Source organism: Pseudophryne corroboree, chromosome 9 (genome assembly GCF_028390025.1).
Source record: "Pseudophryne corroboree isolate aPseCor3 chromosome 9, aPseCor3.hap2, whole genome shotgun sequence".
Classification (NCBI taxonomy): Eukaryota; Metazoa; Chordata; class Amphibia; order Anura; family Myobatrachidae; genus Pseudophryne; species Pseudophryne corroboree.
In genome coordinates, this window is record NC_086452.1 from 187684387 (window position 1) to 187707291 (window position 22905).

The 22905-nt window shown below is 46.1% G+C and overlaps 1 protein-coding gene across 3 annotated transcripts in view; it reads right to left on the minus strand.

The window, feature by feature from the left end:
• The window catches only part of NOS1AP (nitric oxide synthase 1 adaptor protein), a 334948-nt gene that overhangs the window by 278756 nt on the left and 33287 nt on the right, over positions 1-22905 (minus strand). For all 3 annotated transcript variants that reach the window (XM_063940038.1, XM_063940037.1, XM_063940039.1), the window contains exon 2: positions 21428-21499. In XM_063940038.1, coding sequence (XP_063796108.1) covers positions 21428-21442 — 15 coding nt within the window. In that variant the 5' untranslated portion in view covers positions 21443-21499. The remainder of the gene's footprint in view (positions 1-21427; positions 21500-22905) is intronic.

Sequence of the window (22905 nt, forward strand, 5' to 3'; positions counted from 1 at the left end):
AATAATAAATGTTTAATTATAAGCAGCATGTGAACTGCAGGAAACTAAAGTCATTTGAGTACAGATATGGCTATATTTTTTATTTATAGCAGTTTGGCTTGAGGATTCAGCATGGGACAAAGAATGTATCTCATGCAGTAGGGAAGATTATTGGGGGTAGGGGGCAGCGAGTGATGAAATTAATAGGATTAAGATTGTGCAAAGATTTGTAGGATGCTGCAGTAAAGTGTTGTCACAACTATTTTTAATTCAATTACTCCCAATAATCGGAGCTATTCAATTGTAGCTCTGATCAGATGCCCAATAGCTGCGGCAGTGACAATTTTTCTCGCAGCCTCTAGAGCAGGGCTGGCCAAACCGGTCCTCGAGATTTACCAACAGTTCATGTTTTCCAGGACTCCTGGAGATCTGTAGATTTGTCAGTTAGGAATGAATGCAGCACATCTTAATTAGTAATGACTACACCTGTGCAGCATCTAGGTGATCTGGAAAATGTGAACTGTTGGTAAATCTCGAGGACTGGTTTGGCCAGCTCTGCTCTAGAGGTATGAGGAAATAAATGTGTGACAATCTGTAGTTTGGGTTTTGGACACCCAATCAAGCACTTTAGATGGGTTTTGACGCTTTGCGCAGCTGAACCTGGAGCTGTCAGGCACCTTATCTACTAATGGGCGTCTGATCAGAGCAAACAAATAGCTCTGATAGGTCCCCATTCCTAAAGACGCCCAGCAGGAGGTGCCCCATAGAATCCGCAAAACATTCTCTGACCTGTGTGTTAACCCACAGTTTGCATTCGATAATAGGCTACATTATCGTGCATCTCTCTCTTTGGGTCTGCTCAGACCTGAAAATAAGATTTTACTTACCGGTAAATCTATTTCTCGTAGTCCGTAGTGGATGCTGGGGACTCCGTAAGGACCATGGGGAATAGACGGGCTCCGCAGGAGACGGGGCACTTTAAGAAAGAATTTGGATACTGGTGTGCTCTGGCTCCTCCCTCTATGTCCCTCCTTCAGACCTCAGTTAGAGAAACTGTGCCCGGAAGAGCTGACAGTACAAGGAAATGATTTTGGAATCCAGGGTAAGACTCATAACAGTCACACCGTATAACTTGTGATAAACTTACCCAGTTAACAGTATGAACAACAACGGAGCATCAGATCAACCCTGATGCAACCATAACATAACCCTTATTTAAGCAATAACTATATACAAGTATTGCAGAAGTCGTCAGCACTTGGGCCCTCATTCCGAGTTGTTTGCTCGCAAGCTGCTTTTAGCAGCATTGCACACGCTAAGCCGCCGCCTACTGGGAGTGAATCTTAGCTTATCAAAATCGCGAACGAAAGGTTCTCAAAATTGCGAAAAGACTTCTCTGTGCAGTTTCTGAGTAGCTCGAGACTTACTCTTCCAGTGCGATCAGTTCAGTGCTTGTCGTTCCTGGTTTGACGTCACAAACACACCCAGCATTCGCCCAGACACTCGTCCGTTTCTCCAGCCACTCCCGCGTTTTTCCCAGAAACTGTAGCGTTTTTTCAAACACTCCCATAAAACGGCCTGTTTCCGCCCAGAAACACCCACTTCCTGTCAATCACATTACGATCACCAGAACGAAGAAAAAACCTCGTAATGCCGTGAGTAAAATACCTAACTGCATAGCAAATTTACTTGGCGCAGTCGCACTGCGGACATTGCGCATGCGCATTAGCGACTAATCGCTCCGTTGCGAGAAAAAAAATAATGAGCGAACAACTCGGAATGACCCCCTTGGGACGGGCGCCCAGCATCCACTACGGACTACGAGAAATAGATTTACCGGTAAATAAAATCTTATTTTCTCTAACGTCCTAGTGGATGCTGGGGACTCCGTAAGGACCATGGGGATTATACCAAAGCTCCCAAACGGGCGGGAGAGTGCGGATGACTCTGCAGCACCGAATGAGCAAACACAAGGTCCTCCTCAGCCAGGGTATCAAACTTGTAAAACTTTGCAAAAGTGTTCGAACCTGACCAAGTAGCCGCTCGGCAAAGCTGTAATGCCGAGACCCCTCGGGCAGCCGCCCAAGAAGAGCCCACCTTCCTTGTGGAGTGGGCTTTTACTGATTTTGGAAGCGGCAATCCAGCCGCAAAATAAGCCTGCTGAATCGTGTTACAGATCCAGCGAGCAATAGTTTGCTTTGAAGCAGGAGCACCCAGCTTGTTGGGTGCATACAGGATAAACAGCGACTCAGTTTTCCTGACTCTAGCCATTCTGGCTACATAAACCTTCAAAGCTCTGACCACATCTAGTAACTCGGAATCCTCCAAGTCACGAGTAGCCACAGGCACCACAATAGGTTGGTTCATATGAAAGGATGACACCACTTGTGGCAGAAATTGTGGACGGGTCCGCAATTCTGCCCTGTCCATATGGAAAACCAGATAGGGGCTTTTATGTGACAAAGCCGCTAATTCTGACACACGCCTAGCTGAAGCCAAGGCTAATAGCATGACCACCTTCCACGTGAGAAATTTTAACTCCACGGTTTTGAGTGGCTCAAACCAGTGTGACTTCAGGAAACTCAACACCACGTTAAGATCCCAAGGTGCCACTGGAGGCACAAAAGGAGGCTGAATATGCAGCACTCCCTTTACAAACGTCTGGACTTTAGGAAGAGAAGCTAGTTCTTTTTGAAAGAAAGTGGATAGGGCCGAAATCTGGACCTTAATGGAACCCAATTTTAGGCCCAAAGTCACTCCCGACTGTAGGAAGTGAAGGAACCGGCCCAGCTGGAATTCCTCCGTAGGGGCATTCCTGGCCTCACACCAAGCAACATATTTTCGCCATATACGGTGATAATGTTTAGGCGTCACGTCCTTCCTAGCCTTTATCAGCGTAGGAATAACCTCATCCGGAATGCCTTTTTCTGCTAGGATCCGGCGTTCAACCGCCATGCCGTCAAACGCAGCCGCGGTAAGTCTTGGAAGAGACAGGGCCCCTGTTGCAACAGGTCCTGTCTTAGAGGCAGAGGCCATGGGTCCTCTGAGCATTTCTTGCAGCTCTGGATACCAAGTCCTTCTTGGCCAATCCGGAACAATGAGTATTGTTCTCACTCCTCTTTTTCTTATGATTCTCAGCACCTTGGGTATGAGAGGAAGAGGAGGAAACACATAAACCGACTGGAACACCCACGGTGTCACTAGTGCGTCTACAGCTATCGCCTGAGGGTCTCTTGACCTGGCGCAATACCTCTGTAGCTTTTTGTTGAGGCGGGATGCCATCATGTCCACCTGTGGCAGTTCCCACCGACCTGCAATCTGCGCGAAGACTTCTTGATGAAGTCCCCACTCTCCCGGGTGGAGGTCGTGCCTGCTGAGGAAGTCTGCTTCCCAGTTGTCCACTCCCGGAATGAACACTGCTGACAGTGCTCTTACGTGATTCTCCGCCCAGCGAAGAATTCTGGTGGCTTCTGCCATCGCCACCCTGCTCCTTGTGCCGCCTTGGCGGTTTACACGAGCCACTGCGGTGATGTTGTCTGACTGAATCAGCACCGATTGGTCACGAAGCAGGGTCTCCGCTTGATTTAGGGCGTTGTATATAGCCCTTAGTTCCAGGATATTGATGTGAAGGCAAGTCTCCTGACTTGACCACAGACCCTGGAAATTACTTCCCTGTGTGACTGCCCCCCACCCTCGGAGGCTTGCATCCGTGGTCACCAGGACCCAGTCCGGAATGCCGAATCTGCGGGCCTCGAGAAGGTGAGCACTCTGCAGCCACCACAGAAGAGACACCCTGGCCCTGGGGGATAGGGTGATCAGCCGATGCATCTGTAGATGTGATCCGGACAACTTGTCCAACAGATCCCATGGAAAGGTCCTCGCATGGAACCTGCCGAAGGGAATGGCCTCGTATGATGCCACCATCTTTCCCAGGATTCGCATGCAGTGATGCATCGACACCTGTTTTGGTTTTAAGAGGTCTCTGACCAGTGTCATGAGTTCCTGAGCCTTCTCCGTCGGGAGAAAAACCTTCTTCTGGTCTGTGTCCAGAATCATGCCCAGGAAGGGCAGACCCGTCGTAGGAATCAGCTGCGACTTTGGAATATTTAGAATCCAGCCGTGCTGTTGCAACACTTCCCGAGAGCGTGCTACGCTGATCATCAACAGCTCTCTGGACCTCGCCTTTATGAGGAGATCGTCCAAGTATGGAATAATTGTGACCCCTTGCTTTCGCAGGAGCACCATCATTTCCGCCATTACATTGGTAAATATTCTCGGTGCCGTGGAGAGACCAAACGGCAACGTCTGGAATTGGTAATGACAATCCTGTACCACAAATCTGAGGTACGCCTGATGAGGTGGATAAATGGGGACATGAAGGTATGCATCCTTTATGTCCAGAGACACCATAAAAACCCCCCTTTCCAGGCTTGCGATGACCGCTCTGAGCGATTCCATCTTGAACTTGAACCTTTTCAGGTATATGTTCAGGGATTTTAAATTCAATATGGGTCTGACCGAACCGTCCGGTTTCGGAACCACAAACATGGTCGAATAATAACCCTTTCCTTGTTGAAGGAGGGGAACCTTGACCACCACCTGCTGAATATACAATTTGTGAATTGCAGCTAACACAATTTCCCTCTCAAATGGGGAAGCTGGCAGGGCCGATTTGAGGTATCGGTGAGGGGGCATCTCTTCGAATTCCAGCTTGTATCCCTGAGACACAATCTCTATTACCCAGGGATCCACCTGGGAGTGAACCCACTTGTGGCTGAAATTTCGGAGATGCGCCCCCACACCTGGCCTGGCTCCGCCTGTGGAGCCCCAGCGTCATGCGGTGGATTTAGTAGAAGCCGGGGAGGACTTCTGTTCCTGGGAACTAGCTGTGTTGTGCAGCTACTTTCCTCTACCCTTGCCTCTGGCAAGAAAGGACGCACCTCGGACTTTCTTGCCTTTTTGTGAACGAAAGGACTGCATTTGGTAATACTGTGCTTTCTTAGGTTGTGAGGGAACATATGGCAAAAAAATAAGATTTTACTTACCGGTAAATCTATTTCTCGTAGTCCGTAGTGGATGATGGGGACTCCGTAAGGACCATGGGGAATAGACGGGCTCCGCAGGAGACAGGGCACTTTAAGAAAGAATTAGAGGGAGGAGCCAGTGCACACCAGTATTCCTAATTCTTTCTTAAAGTGCCCTGTCTCCTGCGGTCTGGAGGAGGGACATAGAGGGAGGAGCCAGTGCACACCAGTATTCCTATGTCCCTCCTCCAGACCGCAGGAGACAGGGCACTTTAAGAAAGAATTAGGAATACTGGTGTGCACTGGCTCCTCCCTCTATGTCCCTCCTCCAGACCGCAGGAGACAGGGCACTTTAAGAAAGAATTAGGAATACTGGTGTGCACTGGCTCCTCCCTCTATGTCCCTCCTCCAGACCTCAGTTAAGGAAACTGTGCCCGGAAGAGCTGACAGTACAAGGAAAGGATTTTGGAATCCAGGGTAAGACTCATACCAGCCACACCAATCACACCGTATAACTCGTGATAAACTTACCCAGTTAACAGTATGAACAACAACAGAGCATCAGACCAACCTGATGCAACCATAACATAACCCTTATTTAAGCAATAACTATAAACAAGTATTGCAGAAGAAGTCCGCACTTGGGACGGGCGCCCAGCATCCACTACGGACTACGAGAAATAGATTTACCGGTAAGTAAAATCTTATTTTCTCTAACGTCCTAGTGGATGCTGGGGACTCCGTAAGGACCATGGGGATTATACCAAAGCTCCCAAACGGGCGGGAGAGTGCGGATGACTCTGCAGCACCGAATGAGCAAACACAAAGGTCCTCCTCAGCCAGGGTATCAAACTTGTAGAACTTTGCAAAAGTGTTTGAACCCGACCAAGTAGCTGCTCGGCAAAGCTGTAATGCCAAGACCCCTCGGGCAGCCGCCCAAGAAGAGCCCACCTTCCTTGTGGAATGGGCTTTTACTGATTTTGGAGGCGGCAATCCAGCCGCAGAATGAGCCTGCTGAATCGTGTTACAGATCCAGCGAGCAATAGTTTGCTTTCAAGCAGGAGCACCCAGCTTGTTGGATGCATACAGGATAAACAGCGAGTCAGTTTTCCTGATTCCAGCCGTTCTGGCTACATAAACCTTCAAAGCCCTGACTACATCTAGTAACTTGGCATCCTCCAAGTCACGAGTAGCCGCAGGCACCACAGTAGGTTGGTTCAAATGAAAAGATGACACCACTTTTGGCAGAAATTGCGGACGAGTCCGTAATTCTGCCCTATCCATATGGAAAACCAGATAGGGGCTTTTATGTGACAAAGCCGCCAATTCTGACACACGCCTAGCCGAAGCTAAGGCCAATAGCATGACCACCTTCCACGTGAGATATTTTAACTCCACGGTTTTAAGTGGCTCAAACCAGTGTGATTTCAGGAAACTCAACACCACGTTAAGATCCCAAGGTGCCACTGGTGGCACAAAAGGGGGCTGAATATGCAGCACTCCCTTTACAAACGTCTGAACTTCAGGAAGAGAAGCCAGTTCCTTTTGAAAGAAAATGGATAGGGCTGAAATCTGGACCTTAATGGACCCCAATTTTAAGCCCAAAGTCACTCCCGACTGTAGGAAGTGAAGGAAACGGCCCAGCTGGAATTCCTCTGTAGGGGCATTCCTGGCCTCACACCAAGCAACATATTTTCGCCATATACGGTGATAATGTTTAGCCGTCACGTCCTTCCTAGCCTTTATTAGCGTAGGAATAACCTCATCCGGAATACCTTTTTCTGCTAGGATCCGGCGTTCAACCGCCATGCCGTCAAACGCAGCAAGTCTTGGAACAGACAGGGCCCCTGTTGCAACAGATCCTGTCTTAGAGGCAGAGGCCATGGGTCCTCTGTGAGCATTTCTTGCAGTTCCGGATACCAAGTTCTTCTCGGCCAATCCGGAACAATGAGTATTGTTCTCACTCCTCTTTTTCTTACGATTCTCGGCACCTTGGGTATGAGAGGCAGAGGAGGAAACACATAAACCGACTGGAACACCCACGGTGTCACTAGTGCGTCCACAGCTATTGCCTGAGGGTCTCTTGACCTGGCGCAATACATTTGTAGCTTTTTGTTGAGGCGGGATGCCATCATGTCCACCTGTGGCAGTTCCCAACGACTTGTAATTTGTGTGAAGACTTCTTGATGAAGTCCCCACTCTCCCGGGTGGAGGTCGTGCCTGCTGAGGAAGTCTGCTTCCCAGTTGTCCACTCCCGGAATGAACACTGCTGACAGTGCTTTTACGTGATTCTCCGCCCAGCTAAGAATTCTGGTGGCTTCCGCCATCGCCACCCTGGTCCTTGTGCCGCCTTGGCGGATTACATGAGCCACTGCGGTGATGTTGTCTGACTGAATCAGCACCGGTTGGTTGCGAAGCAGAGGCTTCGCTTGACTTAAGGCGTTGTATATGGCCCTTAGTTCCAGGATATTGATGTGCAGCCAAGTCTCCTGACTTGACCACAGACCCTGGAAATTTCTTCCCTGTGTGACTGCCCCCCACCCTCGGAGGCTTGCATCCGTGGTCACCATGACACAGTCCTGAATGCCGAACCTGCGACCCTCGAGAAGGTGAGCACTCTGCAGCCACCACAGAAGAGACACCCTGGCCCTGGGAGATAGGGTGATCAGCCGCTGCATCTGAAGATGCGATCCGGACCACTTGTCCAACAGATCCCACTGAAAGTTCCTCGCACGGAACCTGCCGAAGGGAATGGCTTCGTAGGACGCCACCATCTTTCCCAGGACTCGCGTGCATTGATGCACCGACACCTGTTTTGGTTTTAAGAGGTCTCTGACCAGAATCCAGCCGTGCTGTTGCAACACTTCCCGAGAGTGTGCTACGCTGATCAGCAACTGCTCTATGGACCTCGCCTTTATGAGGAGATCGTCCAAGTATGGGATAATTGTGACTCCTTGCTTTCGCAGAAGCACCATCATTTCTGCCATTACCTTGGTAAATATTCTCGGTGCCGTGGACAGACCAAACAGCAACGTCTGGAATTGGTAATGACAGTCCTGTACCACAAATCTGAGGTACTCCTGATGAGGTGGATAAATGGGGACATGCAGGTAAGCATCCTTTATGTCCAGAGTCACCATAAAATCCCCCTCTTCCAGGCTTGCAATGACCGCTCTGAGCGATTCCATCTTGAACTTGAACCTTTTCAGGTAAATGTTCAGGGATTTTATATTCAATATGGGTCTGACCGAACCGTCCGGTTTCGGTACCGCAACATTGTGGAACAGTAACCCCTTCCCTGTTGAAGGAGGGGAACCCTTACCACCACCTGCTGGAGATATAATTTGTGAATTGCCGCTAACACTATTTCCCCCTCTATGGGGGAAGCTGGCAGGGCCGATTTGAGGTAACGGTGCGGGGGCATCTCTTCGAATTCCAGCTTGTATCCCTGAGACAATTTGTATAGCCCAGGGATCTACCCGTGAGCGAACCCACTGGTGGCTGAAATTTCGGAGCCGCGCCCCCACCGATCCTGGCTTCACCTGTGGAGCCCCAGCATCATGCTGTGGATTTAGTGGAAGCCGGGGAGGACTTCTGTTCCTGGGAACTAGCTGTATTGTGCAGCTTCTTTCCTCTACCCCTGCCTCTGGCAAGAAAGGACGCACCTCGAACTTTCTTGCCTCTTTGTGAACGAAAGGACTGCATTTGGTAATATGGTGCTTTCTTAGGCTGTGAGGGGATATATGGCAAAAAATTTGACTTCCCAGCCGTAGCTGTGGAAACTAGGTCCGAGAGACCGTCCCCAAACAATTCCTCACCCTTATAAGGTAAAACCTCCATGTGCCTTTTTGAGTCGGCATCACCTGTCCACTGCAGAGTCCACAGGACCCTTCTGGCAGAAATCGACATTGCATTTATTCTAGAGCCCAGTAGGCTAATGTCTCTCTGGGCATCTCTCATATATAGGACAGCGTCTTTTATATGCCCCAGGGTCAGTAATATAGTATCCTTGTCCAAGGTATCAAGTTCCTCAGATAAAGTATCTGTCCATGCTGCTACAGCACTAAACATCCAGGCCGACGCAATTGCAGGCCTTAGTATGGTACCTGAATGTGTATAAACGGACTTCAGGATACCTTCCTGCTTTCTATCCGCAGGATCTTTTAGGGTGGCCGTATCCTGTGACGGCAGGGCTACCTTCTTAGATAAGCGTGTCAAAGCTTTGTCTACCCTAGGGGAGGATTCCCAGCGTAACCTGTCCGCTGGCGGGAAAGGATACGCCATAAGCATCCGTTTGGAAATCTGCATTTTTTTATCTGGAGATTCCCAAGCTTTTTCACATAACTCATTTAACTCATGTGAAGGGGGAAAGGTCACCTCATGCCTTTTTTCCCCAAACATATAAAACCCTCTTGTCAGGGACTGGGTTTTCCTCTGAGATGTGCAATACATCCTTCATTGCTATAATCATGTAGCGGATGGCTTTAGCCATTTTAGGCTGCAACTTTGCATCATCGCCATCGACACTGGAGTCAGAATCCATGTCGATATCTGTGTCAACAATTTGGGATAGTGGGCGCTTCTGAGACCCTGACGGCCTCTGCGCTGTAGGATCAGGCATGGGTTGAGACCCTGACTGTCCCAAGGCTTCAGCTTTATCCAACCTTTTATGCAAGGAAGTAACATTATCATTTAAAACCTTCCACATATCCATCCAATCGGGTGTCGGCGGCGATCCCACATTCATTTGTACTTGCTCTGCTTCCAGATAGCCTTCCTCGTCAAACATGTCGACACAAGCGTACCGACACGCCACACACACAGGGGATGCTCTATTTGAGGACAGAACCCCCACAAGGCCTTTGGAGAGACAGAGAGAGAGTATGCCAGCACACACCCCAGCGCTATATGACCCAGGAATTACACAGTAACTTAGTGTTTACCCAGTAGCTGCTGTATATACTGATTTTGCGCTAAATTTATGTGCCCCCCCCCCTCTCTTTTTACCCTCTTTCTACCGTGATTCTGCAGGGGAGAGCCTGGGGAGCTTCCTCTCAGCGGAGCTGTGGAGAGAAAATGGCGCTGCTGAGTGCTGAGGAAGAAGCCCAGCCCCATCAGCGGCGGGCTTCGGTCCCGCGATTTTGTGTAAAATAATGGCGGGGGCTCATGCATATATACAGTGCCCAACTGTATATATGCTGCTTTTTGCCAAGAGGTTCTCCATTGCTGCCCAGGGCGCCCCCCCCTGCACCCTGCAGTGACCGGAGTGTGTGGGTTTAATGTGGGAGCAATGGTGCACAGCTGCAGTGCTGTGCGCTACCTCATATGAAGACTGGAGTCTTCTGCCGCCGCTTTTGACGTCTTCTTGCTTCTCACGCCGGCTTCTGGCTCTGCGAGGGGGACGGCGGCGCGGCTCCGGGATCGGACGACCAAGGGTGCGTTCCGGTGTTCGATCCCTCTGGAGCTAATGGTGTCCAGTAGCCTAAGAAGCATGACCTATCCGCAGTTAGTAGGGCTGCTTCTCTCCCCTCAGCCCCACGTAGCAGAGAGTCTGTTGCCAGCAGATCTCTCTGAAAATAAAAAATCCTAACAAAATACTTTCTATTTAGCAAGCTCAGGAGAGCTCACTAAGGTGCACCCAGCTCGTCCGGGCACAGATTCAAACTGAGGTCTGGAGGAGAGACATAGAGGGAGGAGCCAGTGCACACCAGTATTCCTAATTCTTTCTTAAAGTGCCGTCTCCTGCGGAGCCCGTCTATTCACCATGGTCCTTACGGAGTCCCCAGCATCCACTAGGACGTTAGAGAAATTTGACTTTCCAGCAGTAGCTGTAGAGACCAGGTCCGAGAGACCCTCCCCAAACAATTCCTCACCCTTGTAAGGTAAAACCTCCATGTGCCTTTTTGAGTCGGCATCGCCTGTCCATTGCCGAGTCCACAGGACCCTTCTGGCAGAAATCGACATTACATTTATTCTAGAGCCCAGTAGGCTAATGTCTCTTCGAGCATCTCTCATATACAGGACGGCGTCTTTTATATGCCCCAGGGTCATTAATATAGTATCCTTGTCTAAGGTATCCAGATCCTCAGATAAGGTATCCGTCCATGCTGCTACAACACTACACACCCAGGCCGACGCAATTGCCGGCCTTAGTAAGGTACCTGAATGTGTGTAAATGGACTTCAGGGTACCCTCTTGCTTTCTATCCGCAGCATCTTTTAGGGTGGCCGTATCCTGTGACGGCAGGGCTACCCTCTTGGATAAGCGTGTTAGAGCTTTGTCCACCCTAGGGGAGGATTCCCAGCGTAACCTGTCCGTTGGCGGGAAAGGATACGCCATAAGCATCCGTTTGGAAATCTGCAGTTTATCTGGAGATTCCCAAGCCTTTTCACATAACTCATTTAGCTCATGTGAAGGGGGAAAAGTCACCACCTGCCTTTTTTCCCCATACATATGAACCCTCTTGCCAGGGACTGGGGTTTCCTCTGTGATGTGCAACACCTGCTTCATTGCTATAATCATAACGTATAGCTTTAGCCAATTTAGGCTGTAACTTTGCATCATCATAGTCGACACTGGAGTCAGACTCCGTGTCGGTATCTGTGTCAACAATTTGGGATAGTGGGCGCTTCTGAGACCCTGACGGCCTCTGCGACATAGGATCAGGCATGGGCTGCGACCCCGACTGTCCTAAGGTTTCAACTTTATCCAACCTTTTATGCAAGGAATTAACATTATCATTTAAAACCTTCCACATATCCATCCAATCAGGTGTCGGCGCCGTCGGCGGCGACCCCACATTCATTTGCTCCCGCTCTGCTTCCACACAGCCTTCCTCGTCAAACATGTCGACACAAGTGTACCGACACACCACACACACAGGGGATGCTCTTTTTGAAGACAGTTCCCCCACAAGGCCCTTTGGAGAGACAGAGAGAGAGTATGCCAGCACACACCCCAGCGCTATATGTCCCAGGAATCACACAGTAACTTAGTGTTAACCCAGTAGCTGCTGTATATAAAGCTTTTGCGTCTAATTTATGTGCCCCCCCCTCTCTTTTTACCATCTTCTACCGTGTTTCTGCAGGGGAGAGCCTGGGGAGCTTCCTCTCAGCGGAGCTGAGGAGAGAAAATGGCGCTGGTGAGTGCTGAGGAAGAAGCCCCGCCCCCTCAGCGGCGGGCTTCTGTCCCGCGTTTGTGTAAAATAATGGCGGGGGCTCATGCATATATACAGTGCCCAACTGTATATATGCTCACTTTTTGCCAAGAGGTTCCTAATTGCTGCCCAGGGCGCCCCCCCCCCTGCGCCCTGCACGCTACAGTGACCGGAGTATGTGGGTTTAATGTGGGAGCAATGGCGCACAGCTGCAGTGCTGTGCGCTACCTCAGTTTGAAGACTGGAGTCTTCTGCCGCCGATTTTGAAGTCTTCTTGCTTCTGTCACCGGCTTCTGTCTTCCAGCTCTGCGAGGGGGACGGCGGCGCGGCTCCGGGATCGGACGACAAAGGGTGAGATCCTGTGTACGATCCCTCTGGAGCTAATGGTATCCAGTAGCCTAAGAAGCAGAACCTATCTTCAGTGAGTAGGGCTGCTTCTCTCCCCTCAGTCCCACGCTGCAGAGAGTCTGTTGCCAGCAGATCTCTCTGAAAATAAAAAACACCTAACAAAATACTTTCTTATAGCAAGCTCAGGAGAGCTCACTAAGTAGCACCCAGCTCGTCCGGGCACAGATTCTAACTGAGGTCTGGAGCAGGGACATAGAGGGAGGAGCCAGAGCACACCAGTATCCAAATTCTTTCTTAAAGTGCCCTGTCTCCTGCGGGGCCCGTCTATTCCCCATGGTCCTTACGGAGTCCCCAGCATCCACTAGGACGTTAGAGAAAAGATATACGCATTAATTGCAGTGCTGCCTTCTGACTTCGGGACTAATTGGAAATGACAGCGGCTAATTGAATTACACTCCCCTTCCCCAAGTACTGAGCACATTTCATTCATGATTATCTATTATTAATTATATGCATTTGTTTCTGTTGGTTATCTTTTATGATATACAGGTATGCAGGGTTTCTGACTGCCCAATGTATATAAACTTAATTATTAGCTATGTCTATAGACCTAGCATACTGGACTTTGCATGGAGAGTTTGTATGGAGACACCTGCTACCAAGCCATTCAGTTAACTAATTAACAAATCAACTATTTAAACAGCAGTATTGCAGTATGGACACAGATAAACACAGCTACCGGTATACAGTCACATGTCAACAGATCATTTTAGGGTTAGGTTTACATTAAAAAGGAGTCAAATCTCACTGTCGACATTCATTATATATGAGCGTCGACATTCTGTCCATGTCAACGTTCTCAATGTCAACAAAATTTACCACAACAGCTTCCAAATACTGGTCTTTCTGCTTTTTATTACTTGTATGAAATAATAAAACTCAATTCGATAACAAAACCCTTTTTTACTCACTTTCAATCTCTGCTGTACACAATCCATATTCACCTCAACATCATACACTTAAATCTGTCCTACATTAAAAGAAAATCCCACAATATATTGCTTTAAGGGGAAAGTGACTGATGAAAAAAAAAAATTTCAAGTCCTATATTTCACTCAATTTCTCAATACATCCTGTAATTCTGCAATACATCCTAACATTTCCACAATGAAAAGGAGAACTTGTTTTCACCTGCTTGGTACAGCACTGGGCTGTTCACTGACTCAGGGCACCCGTTGAGGTGTATCATCACTCTGCCATACCATGCCAGTTGTATGTACATATTCCAACAACTTGTTAGTAAATATGCAAACATCTCTTGGACCAGTATGTGCTTCGCCTACAATGTATCCTACTGCTTAGAGAAAATACTGTGATTATATAGCACATGCAACATACCCCTTTCAGACAGACCAAAATTACCCAGGTTATTGCACATGAACGTGCATCAACCCGGGAATTTGCTTAGTGTGAAAGGGTCCAGAGACAAAATCCCGGGAATCATGCCCCGGCATTTCAACCCTGCTATCGGCCAGGGTTGGTCCCGGGATCTTCCCGGGAACCAGGCCAGTGTGAATGGTGCAGGGACATGTCCCGCCTTCCCGGGTCGCCTCTGCAGATGCCGATTGGCTATTCAGGGCACTTCCTGGTGTTGTGATTTTTCTGAGACGCGCAGAGGCAGCACAGCAGCGTGGAGGCAGGTACTTGCATCTCTGTGGAACATCAGACCCCAGCAGCGCTTTTTAACCCCTGCAGCCCTACAATGTCTTGGACAAATGAGGAGGTGAGGGAGCTTTTAAGTATTAGAGGGGAAGAGGAGATCCGGCGCCAGGTCACAGGCACTGTAAAGGATGGCCAGATATACCACAACATAGCAAAGACCCTGGCCACGTGGGGCATCATCCGTAGCCAACAAGTGGTGAATAAACTGAAAACGCTTAAAAAACAGTTTAACAACCGCATCCATGACCACAACCGGAACAAAAGTGGGGCTGCAAGGCGCAACAGGATGTTTTATGAGCAATGTGCATCAATTTCTGGCAACACTGCGCTCACTGACCCCATCAGCCTGTCATCCTCCAGCTCTGCCACTCCCTCACCTTTTGTGGTTGCTGATGAGAGTGAGTCCAGCATGGAAAGTACCCAATGTGGGCAATCAACATCACTCCCCATGCTATTCGCTGATGACCCTATCCACCCTGATCTGGACTCATCCGTCTACCCGATTGATGACAGTATACCCGGCAACAGTACGGACGCTGTGATTGTCCAGGAAACAAATGTGGGCACGGCACTCCAGGCAAATCCCCCTGTGATGCACAGCAATAGTAAGTATTTGTCCTTGCTTAGCATAATTTCTGTTCAAAACACCCGCATTCCAAAAAACATGAATTCTACACTATAAGCCACCATAACCGCCCGCCATAAAGTTTACTGTCGCAGAGTGTATCTAGTGCAGGTGGGACACAAACACATGCGATCACAACACTGCTTTTTCTTATATGCCCTTTTACTCCCCTTGCAGTATATAAAGTTCCCAAGAGGAAACGCAAAGCCACCAAAGTGGAGCTTGCTGCACGGGCAATGACCATGGTACTGGTTGCAGAACTGCACGACATGGACAACAACATGCAGCATCAGGAGGATGCCGGCCAACTCCGTTTTATAGAGGTGGAAAGAGAGCTGCAGCAATCCTTCATAACGCAGATAATGGTACACCAAGAACGCATCTTGTGCGACTACCAAGACCGCCAATTTCAGTTCCTGGAATGCTTCTTGCCTTGCATTCAGGGTCCCAATATGTACCCAGCTATCCAGGTCCCTCCTGTCCCTGAGCACAGTTATCCCCGTATTCTAGAGATCCCTACTATGACCCCCCCCTAACCCTAATCCATAATCTCTAGATTACAAAATATATAGGCAATTGCCATAAGCAGTCTTTGGACTGTATATTTTTCTTTGATAGTTTTGTTCTGTTATAAGTCACAATTTTCGTGTGTGTGTGGGGGGGGGGGGGTTTGATTTTTTGTGTGTTATATTAATATACGTTTGCTGTGTGTTCCCCACATGTTGTTATTTTATGCAAAGTTGCACTATATATATGCCTGTGCATTTAACAGGTTACTTTTGCAACATTAAAACAAGGGATAAAACAGTGCAAACCTTTAATAAAGTAAACAATTTTACATAAACAAATCACTTAACATCTCGTTAAGGTGGGTACAAATGGTTTCCCTAATGAGTTTGGCACTGGAGGACCTCATCTTTGTGGGCCTTAAAAAGGGCCATTTCTAATGACATTCTCAGAAAATGCAGGGCCATCCCGGGTCCAGTATGAAAGGTGCCGACCCGGGATGTCTCGGCTCCAAATGCTGGTATAAAACGGGGCCAACCCGGGAATGTCCCTGCATGATCCCAGGACCGAATTCCCGGGTTAAGTCCCTGCATTTTTGGTATTAAAGGATGCAAAAATTGTAAAAAAAATAAATAAATAAAAATAACCAATAAATATTTTGGAAATGGACGAGTGTTCCTGATTTTGTGCTATAAAACCATGTAATACAGATACATTCCCAGACTTTCTGGCTCCATAAAGACCTTTATCACAATAAAAGTAAGGAAAGAAAACCCTAGCCTAGTGGTTCCCAAACTTTTTTGAATCATGGTGCCCTAGAGGTAGAGTATCAGAATGTTTTTCACGGCAGCCCTAGACCAAAAGTTTATTATTGAGAGATGTAGACAAAAAAAAAAATAAGAAATTAAGTAAATTATGCTTATACATGTCATCCTTTGGTTAAATTATGTGGTTAGGGACAAACTTTGCTTCTGTTTGTCCACATATTTTATGTTTGATGGCCACAATCACTAATTTTGCCTGTTACAATGACAATAAATAGTTTGAATTGGTCCTGGACCACCAACCTGAGGCACTCCTGCAAGTGTCCCACGGCACACAGTTTGAGAACCACTACGCCTAGCCCATAAATCCCAATCCTACTGTATAGGTTCTCATATAAGCAACATGCCCTAACAATACAAAGAACAATATATTCACATTAGCACAGGTTAATAACAGTCATGATAGGGGGAATTTAAATCATAGTAATGGCTAAGAGGTACCTCTGAGACGGTCGGGTAAAAGCATAAACGCTCTTTACAAGCAATATCTTCTTTACTAATTCCTTGCACCCTATAGAGGAGCATGGGAAAATTAGCAGAGATTGTTTACTAGAATAGAGGGTAAGTTGCGACCACACATCATTATGAATGAATTCCCCAAAAAGACATAAAAACCTCTCACTGCATCGTATTATTAACCCCTGTGTACAGCTGCAGCCATTCGATGGACATTTAACCTGTCGACACCACAATGTTAAAATGTTGACAACCAGCATGTCGTTATTCTCAGGTCTGACCCAGATGTGACAGTCACATGGCCATTGGAACCCAGAAGCTGTGTAGAAGCAGGTAAGTCATCGCTGGGAAACGAGGGACGGTATGCCGACATTCTAACATGTTGACATTTCATCACCGTCTACACTGTCAACGTCAACATTCGTGTGTCGTCATGATGAATGTTAACATATCATACCACATCTCTATGTAGAGTTCAAGCATATTAGGTAGGTCATTTTTAATATGTCCCTGCCCCATCACGGTGTCATTTCTCTACCACACTTTTGCAAAGGTGCATGAAAAGCCTCCTAACTGTGTGTTTGGAAATTCAGAGTTGATCGCAGCAGCAAATTTGTTAGCAGTTGGGCAAAACCATGTGCACTGCAGGTGTGGCAGATGTAACATGTGCAGAGAGAGTTAGATTTGGGTGCGGTGTGTTCAAACTGAAATCTAAATTGCAGTGTAAAAATAAAGCAGCCAGTCTTTACCCTGCACAGAAACAATATAACCAACCCAAATCTAACTCTCTGCACATGTTATAGGTCACTGCTTTAAGTTGTACATGCTTCGCTACAGACCATGCGCAGTGCGAAAAATCACAACAGCCACCCTCAAAGGGGACTGGTGTGCAGCGCTGAATCAGGCCCACCAAGTTCAATCTTGGCCAAAGGTAGCAAATTTACCAGCACATATTCTGCACTGTATGAGATAACTAGAGCACCCAGAGAAAATCAAATGAAACACACAGGATGACATATTGTACAAACAAAAGGGCATCCTGGATGCAGCTAAGCCATGGTTCCATAGCTATGAAGCACCAATGTTAGCCCCTGTGCCACCCCACACAGAGTACATTAACATACCCACAAACCCAGGGTGATGAGCAACTAGTTTTAAGGCAAAACCAGGTTGATTTATAGCAGATTTAGCATTATTCATTTATCCCACATCCCTGGAAAATGTCTCACATTAGTATAAACCAACAACAAAGGAATTAATGACCAGATGTGACACAGATGAAATGAGAGCAGCAACTCGCTCTTAATTAGGAGGATTACAAGGTTTACATTTCCTCCGTGTACATATTTTCATCTGTACAGCGTGCAGTGGTAAGGGTACATCACTGCCTCTCCCAGCACTGGTGACGCTCGGAGGATTAGTCTCCACAGCCTGTGCTGTAATCTTTCTGCTACAAGCACATTTATCCCCATGCCATCCTCCTCTAGCTGCATCTGAATTATAATAGAAAACATACAGCAGACTATCTGAAGCTGCCGAGTAATAGACTCAGTAAGTGAGATTAGTAGCAAACACAACCTCAAGAGACTTGTGATGTTGGTTACAGACAGCCGAGAGCAGAGTATCTCTCACTACTTACTTGTATCCCCAGGAGAACTTGAACATTAAAATGCAAACCTTGAATAATACCGGTTTCAGTGGTGCTGGCAAAAACATTTTGTACTCATTTTTGCTATAATTACATGTACTTTGAAATACTAAGAAAAAACATTCTCAAATTATACATTACTCTAAAACATTTCTCTTGCGGCGCATCAGTACAGGATTATACCATTTAGTCTTGTTACGCACACATGTATGCTTTCCCCACGCTTTAAAAAAAAAAAAATCTAACCAAGAGGTGCAAAGAACACACTAGGGGGTCGATGCAATTCGCAGACAGGGGACTGAGGTACTGTTGCGGTTGCAATGGCACCTCTACCAGCCCTCTCTCTCCCTGGACTTGCCGATTTTGGTACACACAGCCCACGAGGCTGCAAACAAAAATCAGAATGAACTAGAGATACCGTAAATGCAGCATACAGCCGCACGGGCTATTGGGGCGAGTCTACATGAATCAAACCCCTTGGCATTGGGGGGTGGGGTGTGGACTGATTTTGGAGGCTAAACTGAGCAGTATTTAAAGGAAAACTGTAAAAGGGTTTTTGAATTAAGAGGCTGGTGATAACGTGTGAGTAGACTGGATTTTATAGTGGTTTTTATTTACGGTTTCTTCACGTCCATTGTCAGGGGCCTCTCCAGACCCAGAATCACTGGAGCCTGCCCTGTGCGTGCACAAGAACCCCTATAGTTATGTGTATGCATATCATTTTGGGGTCATGTGGTGGATGTAATGTGAGCTTACCCAATCAGTTTAGAAAGTTGACTCCCATGCCCAGGATTGCATTGATTCTCTGGAGGCTGTTCCATTACCATACAGTTAGCATGCCCCTTGCATATTCAAAGACGTATTACCTGGAAATTACTTCTAATGTGTTTAAAAGAAACAGTCCACTTATCGACAGTCACCCCTAAATAATATGTACCGGGCCGTGTAAAAGTATGCAAACCCTTAAACAATTCTCTCAATTTAATGAACAATTGCTAAATCATTTTTTTTCTATAATACTTCAAAGCACTGAAGATTAAATGCTTAAGATTAACCTTTAAAAAACACACTTACTGAATATGTGCACTTTAATATTTAATAGAGCCACTTCTGCAGCTTCATATGTTTTGGGATAAGCATGCACTGCATTACATTTCCAGTGTCTGGGAGTGGTTTGGGCTTATTCTGTCAGGCAGGCTAGCTCCAGTTTAAGGTTAAACAGATAACACTACAGGATCCCAGTTTTCAAACTGTCACTTATTCTCTCAAATGAGGTGAAATCTGGGCATTGATTGGGTCACAGTAGGTATTTTACCTACTTTACTTTGGGGCCATTCCAGCATTAGCTTGGGAACATTGTCCTGCTTACTTACCCCAAACATTTTAAACCTGTTACTGCTCTACAAGGTAAGTGTTGGGATTAAATATGTATGTAAACCGCATATTTAACTTTGTTTCTATACATAAAATAACAGCACATTAAAAAATAATAATTTGGAGCTCCAGTGGCTTCAGAAATATCACACAATGTCAGTGTAGAATGTATTATTCAGTAAAATGAGAGAACTGGATTTGTATGCTTTTATAGTACGGTTATCCTCCTCCCTACCTAACCAACCCCTTACCTAGTGTCACAGCACAGATTGTGCCAAGGCTCACTCACCTGGTGGAAGTCAGCTGAAAAACTAAATTCACACTGTAAAAGTCCATATAGTGGAACAAAATCAACTTCAGGTAACCACATAGGGGGTCAATTCAATTATTACGGGGTAGCTTTTCACATACGCAACCCCATAGGGGTGTGGTATGCTAGGTCGACCATACTTAGGTTGACAGTGTCTAGGTCGACCACTATTGGTCGACATGGTTTCTATGTCGACATGAGTTTTTGCACTTTTTTTGGTGTTGTTTTCTCTGTACAGTTACCAGGATCCCCAATTAGTGCACCGTGTCCCCTCGCATGGCTCACTTCGCTTGACATGTTTTGGGCAAGGTGCGTTGCTTCGCTCGGCACAGGTTACCGTTCCCAATTGTAGTCCACGCGGAGAGTAAAGTATAAAAAAGTCCAAAAAATTAAGAAGAAAAAATGTCAAAAACTTATGTCGACATTTTGTCATGTCAACCTACTTACTGTCGACCTAGACACCAGATACCCCCCATAGGCTTGCATACAAAAATGTGAGGATGAAATTAGGCTGTGAGGTGAGCAAGTTCAGCTGCCGTTTCTACGCTATTGCAGCAGCAACTCACCCCTCTTGCAACTAACTGAACTGACCCCATAGATTGGGACTGGTTATATTGAGAGGGGAAGCACGTCCATCTTAATAAAGATATGAAAATGATTGTTACTTTTGTCATTTATTTGAGCAGATTTCATTTTCTAAAAACCACACCAGGACTAATATGATGGCTAGAATGATAGCTGCATATGTAATCGTAATGGAGGAACTCTATCAGTTACAATACACCATAAACCTCACTTTCTAGTGCATTAATAATCAGCCAAATCAAGACAAGTTCAAGACAGTCAATGTGCTAGAATATATATATATATATATATATATATATATATATATATATATATATATATATATATATATATATATATATATATATATATGAGTCACAGGTATAATTGGCGTATACATATACTATCAAATTGGTGTTAAAAGACGGAAAGAAAAAAATAAATATCTAATCTCAACCCACTGATTAACTTCTGGTTTCATCACTTGTTTACTAACCTTGAAAATCAAACATTTGTCCTTTCCAATGAACATGGCTTTATAGAGCATATATCAGAGATTGCAGCCTCAGTTCCAGGGAAGTGTTTTGTTTTTATAAACAAAATATAGGCCAATCAATTTTTCGGAATTATGTTTTTAATTAAATTAAAAGGAATGCTAGGAGAACGGTGTAATTTGTCATTCACAGGTATAGACACATTCTACAAGCCTTTATGCAATATATGATACTACAAAGCAGTAAGAGGTAGGTGTGTGTGTGTGTGTGTGTGTGTGTGTGTGTGTGTGTGTGTGTGTGTGTGTGTGTGTGTGTGTGTGTGTGTAAGTGTGAGCGCGCGTGTGTCTCCACTATGAATAGCCATATTTAAAGCAGAATGCAAAAAATGTAACATACCCGTATTCGTCTCATGGCTGCCACAATTTCCACTCGGCTGTTAGGACGTGGAACATCCAAGCTCCCAATAAACTGCAAGACAAAGACAGAGAGTGAACAAGTGAATGCCTGTTTTTCTAATGATATAGAATACACACACTGACTTTCCTACTGTCCACAAAGCTAGTGAAGTGTTTACAGGTAACTTGGCTCATAGAGCAGAAATACAAGAAATATCAGCAGCTAATAATCCCAGTAGGGGCACAATACCGTTCTGGATAATGCTGCATTAATCAATTACACAAAGGAACAGCAGAAATACAAGGACATAACCCATAATGTAAATAATACAAGGAAAAAATCCTGGGCATTGCAGAGTATTAAAAGATTATATTCTGGATGATACAATTTCAGAGACAAAGGCCCTAATGCAATTGAACACAAATTGGGCACATTCTCACGGCCAAAATGCACGGGCTGCATTCTGACAGCCAAAATGCACGGAACTGGCCTTGTAAACCGCCTCTCGTGTGCTAAATGCTGGGCACACTGCAGGCAAGGTCCGCCCAGCCCTAAAGCCCTGCTTTAGGCAGAATCTGGGGTGCGAGCAGAAATCCGTAATAAGTGCAGCCTCAGGGCTGGGCGCCCAAAACAATTTAACAGTTCCAAGTGACTTTAGACGGGAGATACGAGTCCCTAAAACAACTTAACATTTGCCACAACAAAACATTGTAAAATCTATACAGGTTGAGTATCCCATATCCATATATTCCGAAATACGGAATATTCCGAATTACGGATTTTTTTTAGTGAGAGTGAGAAAGTGAAACCTTTGTTTTCTGTAGGCTCAATGTCCACAAACTTTGTTTAATACACAAAGTTATTAAAAATATTGTATTAAATGACCTTCAGGCTGTGTGTATAAGGTGTATATGAAACATAAATGAATTGTGTGAATGTATACACACTTTGTTTAATGCACAAAGTTATTAAAAATATTGGCTAAAATGACCTTCAAGCTGTGTGTATAAGGTGTATATGAAACATAAATGCATTCTGTGCTTAGACTTAGGTCCCATCACCATGATATCTCATTATGGTATGCAATTATTCCAAAATACGGAAAAATCCGATATCCAAAAGTCTTCCGGTCCCAAGCAATTTGGATAAGGGATACTCAACCTGTAGTAAAAAAAATAAAATAGGATTTTAATTACCTACCGGTAAATCCTTTTCTCGTAGTCCGTAAAGGATGCTGGGGTCCACATTAGTACCATGGGTATAGACAGGTCCACTAGGAGCCATTGGAACTTTAAGAGTTTGAGAGTGTGGGCTGGCTCCTCCCTCTATGCCCCTCCTACCAGACTCAGTCTAGAAACTGTGCCCGAGGAGACGGACATCTTCAAGAGAAGGATTTTACAAAGATTCACACCAGCTCACACACAAGGCAAACCAAGCAAACTAGCTTGAAACATCAACAGCAACGGCTGAACAATGGG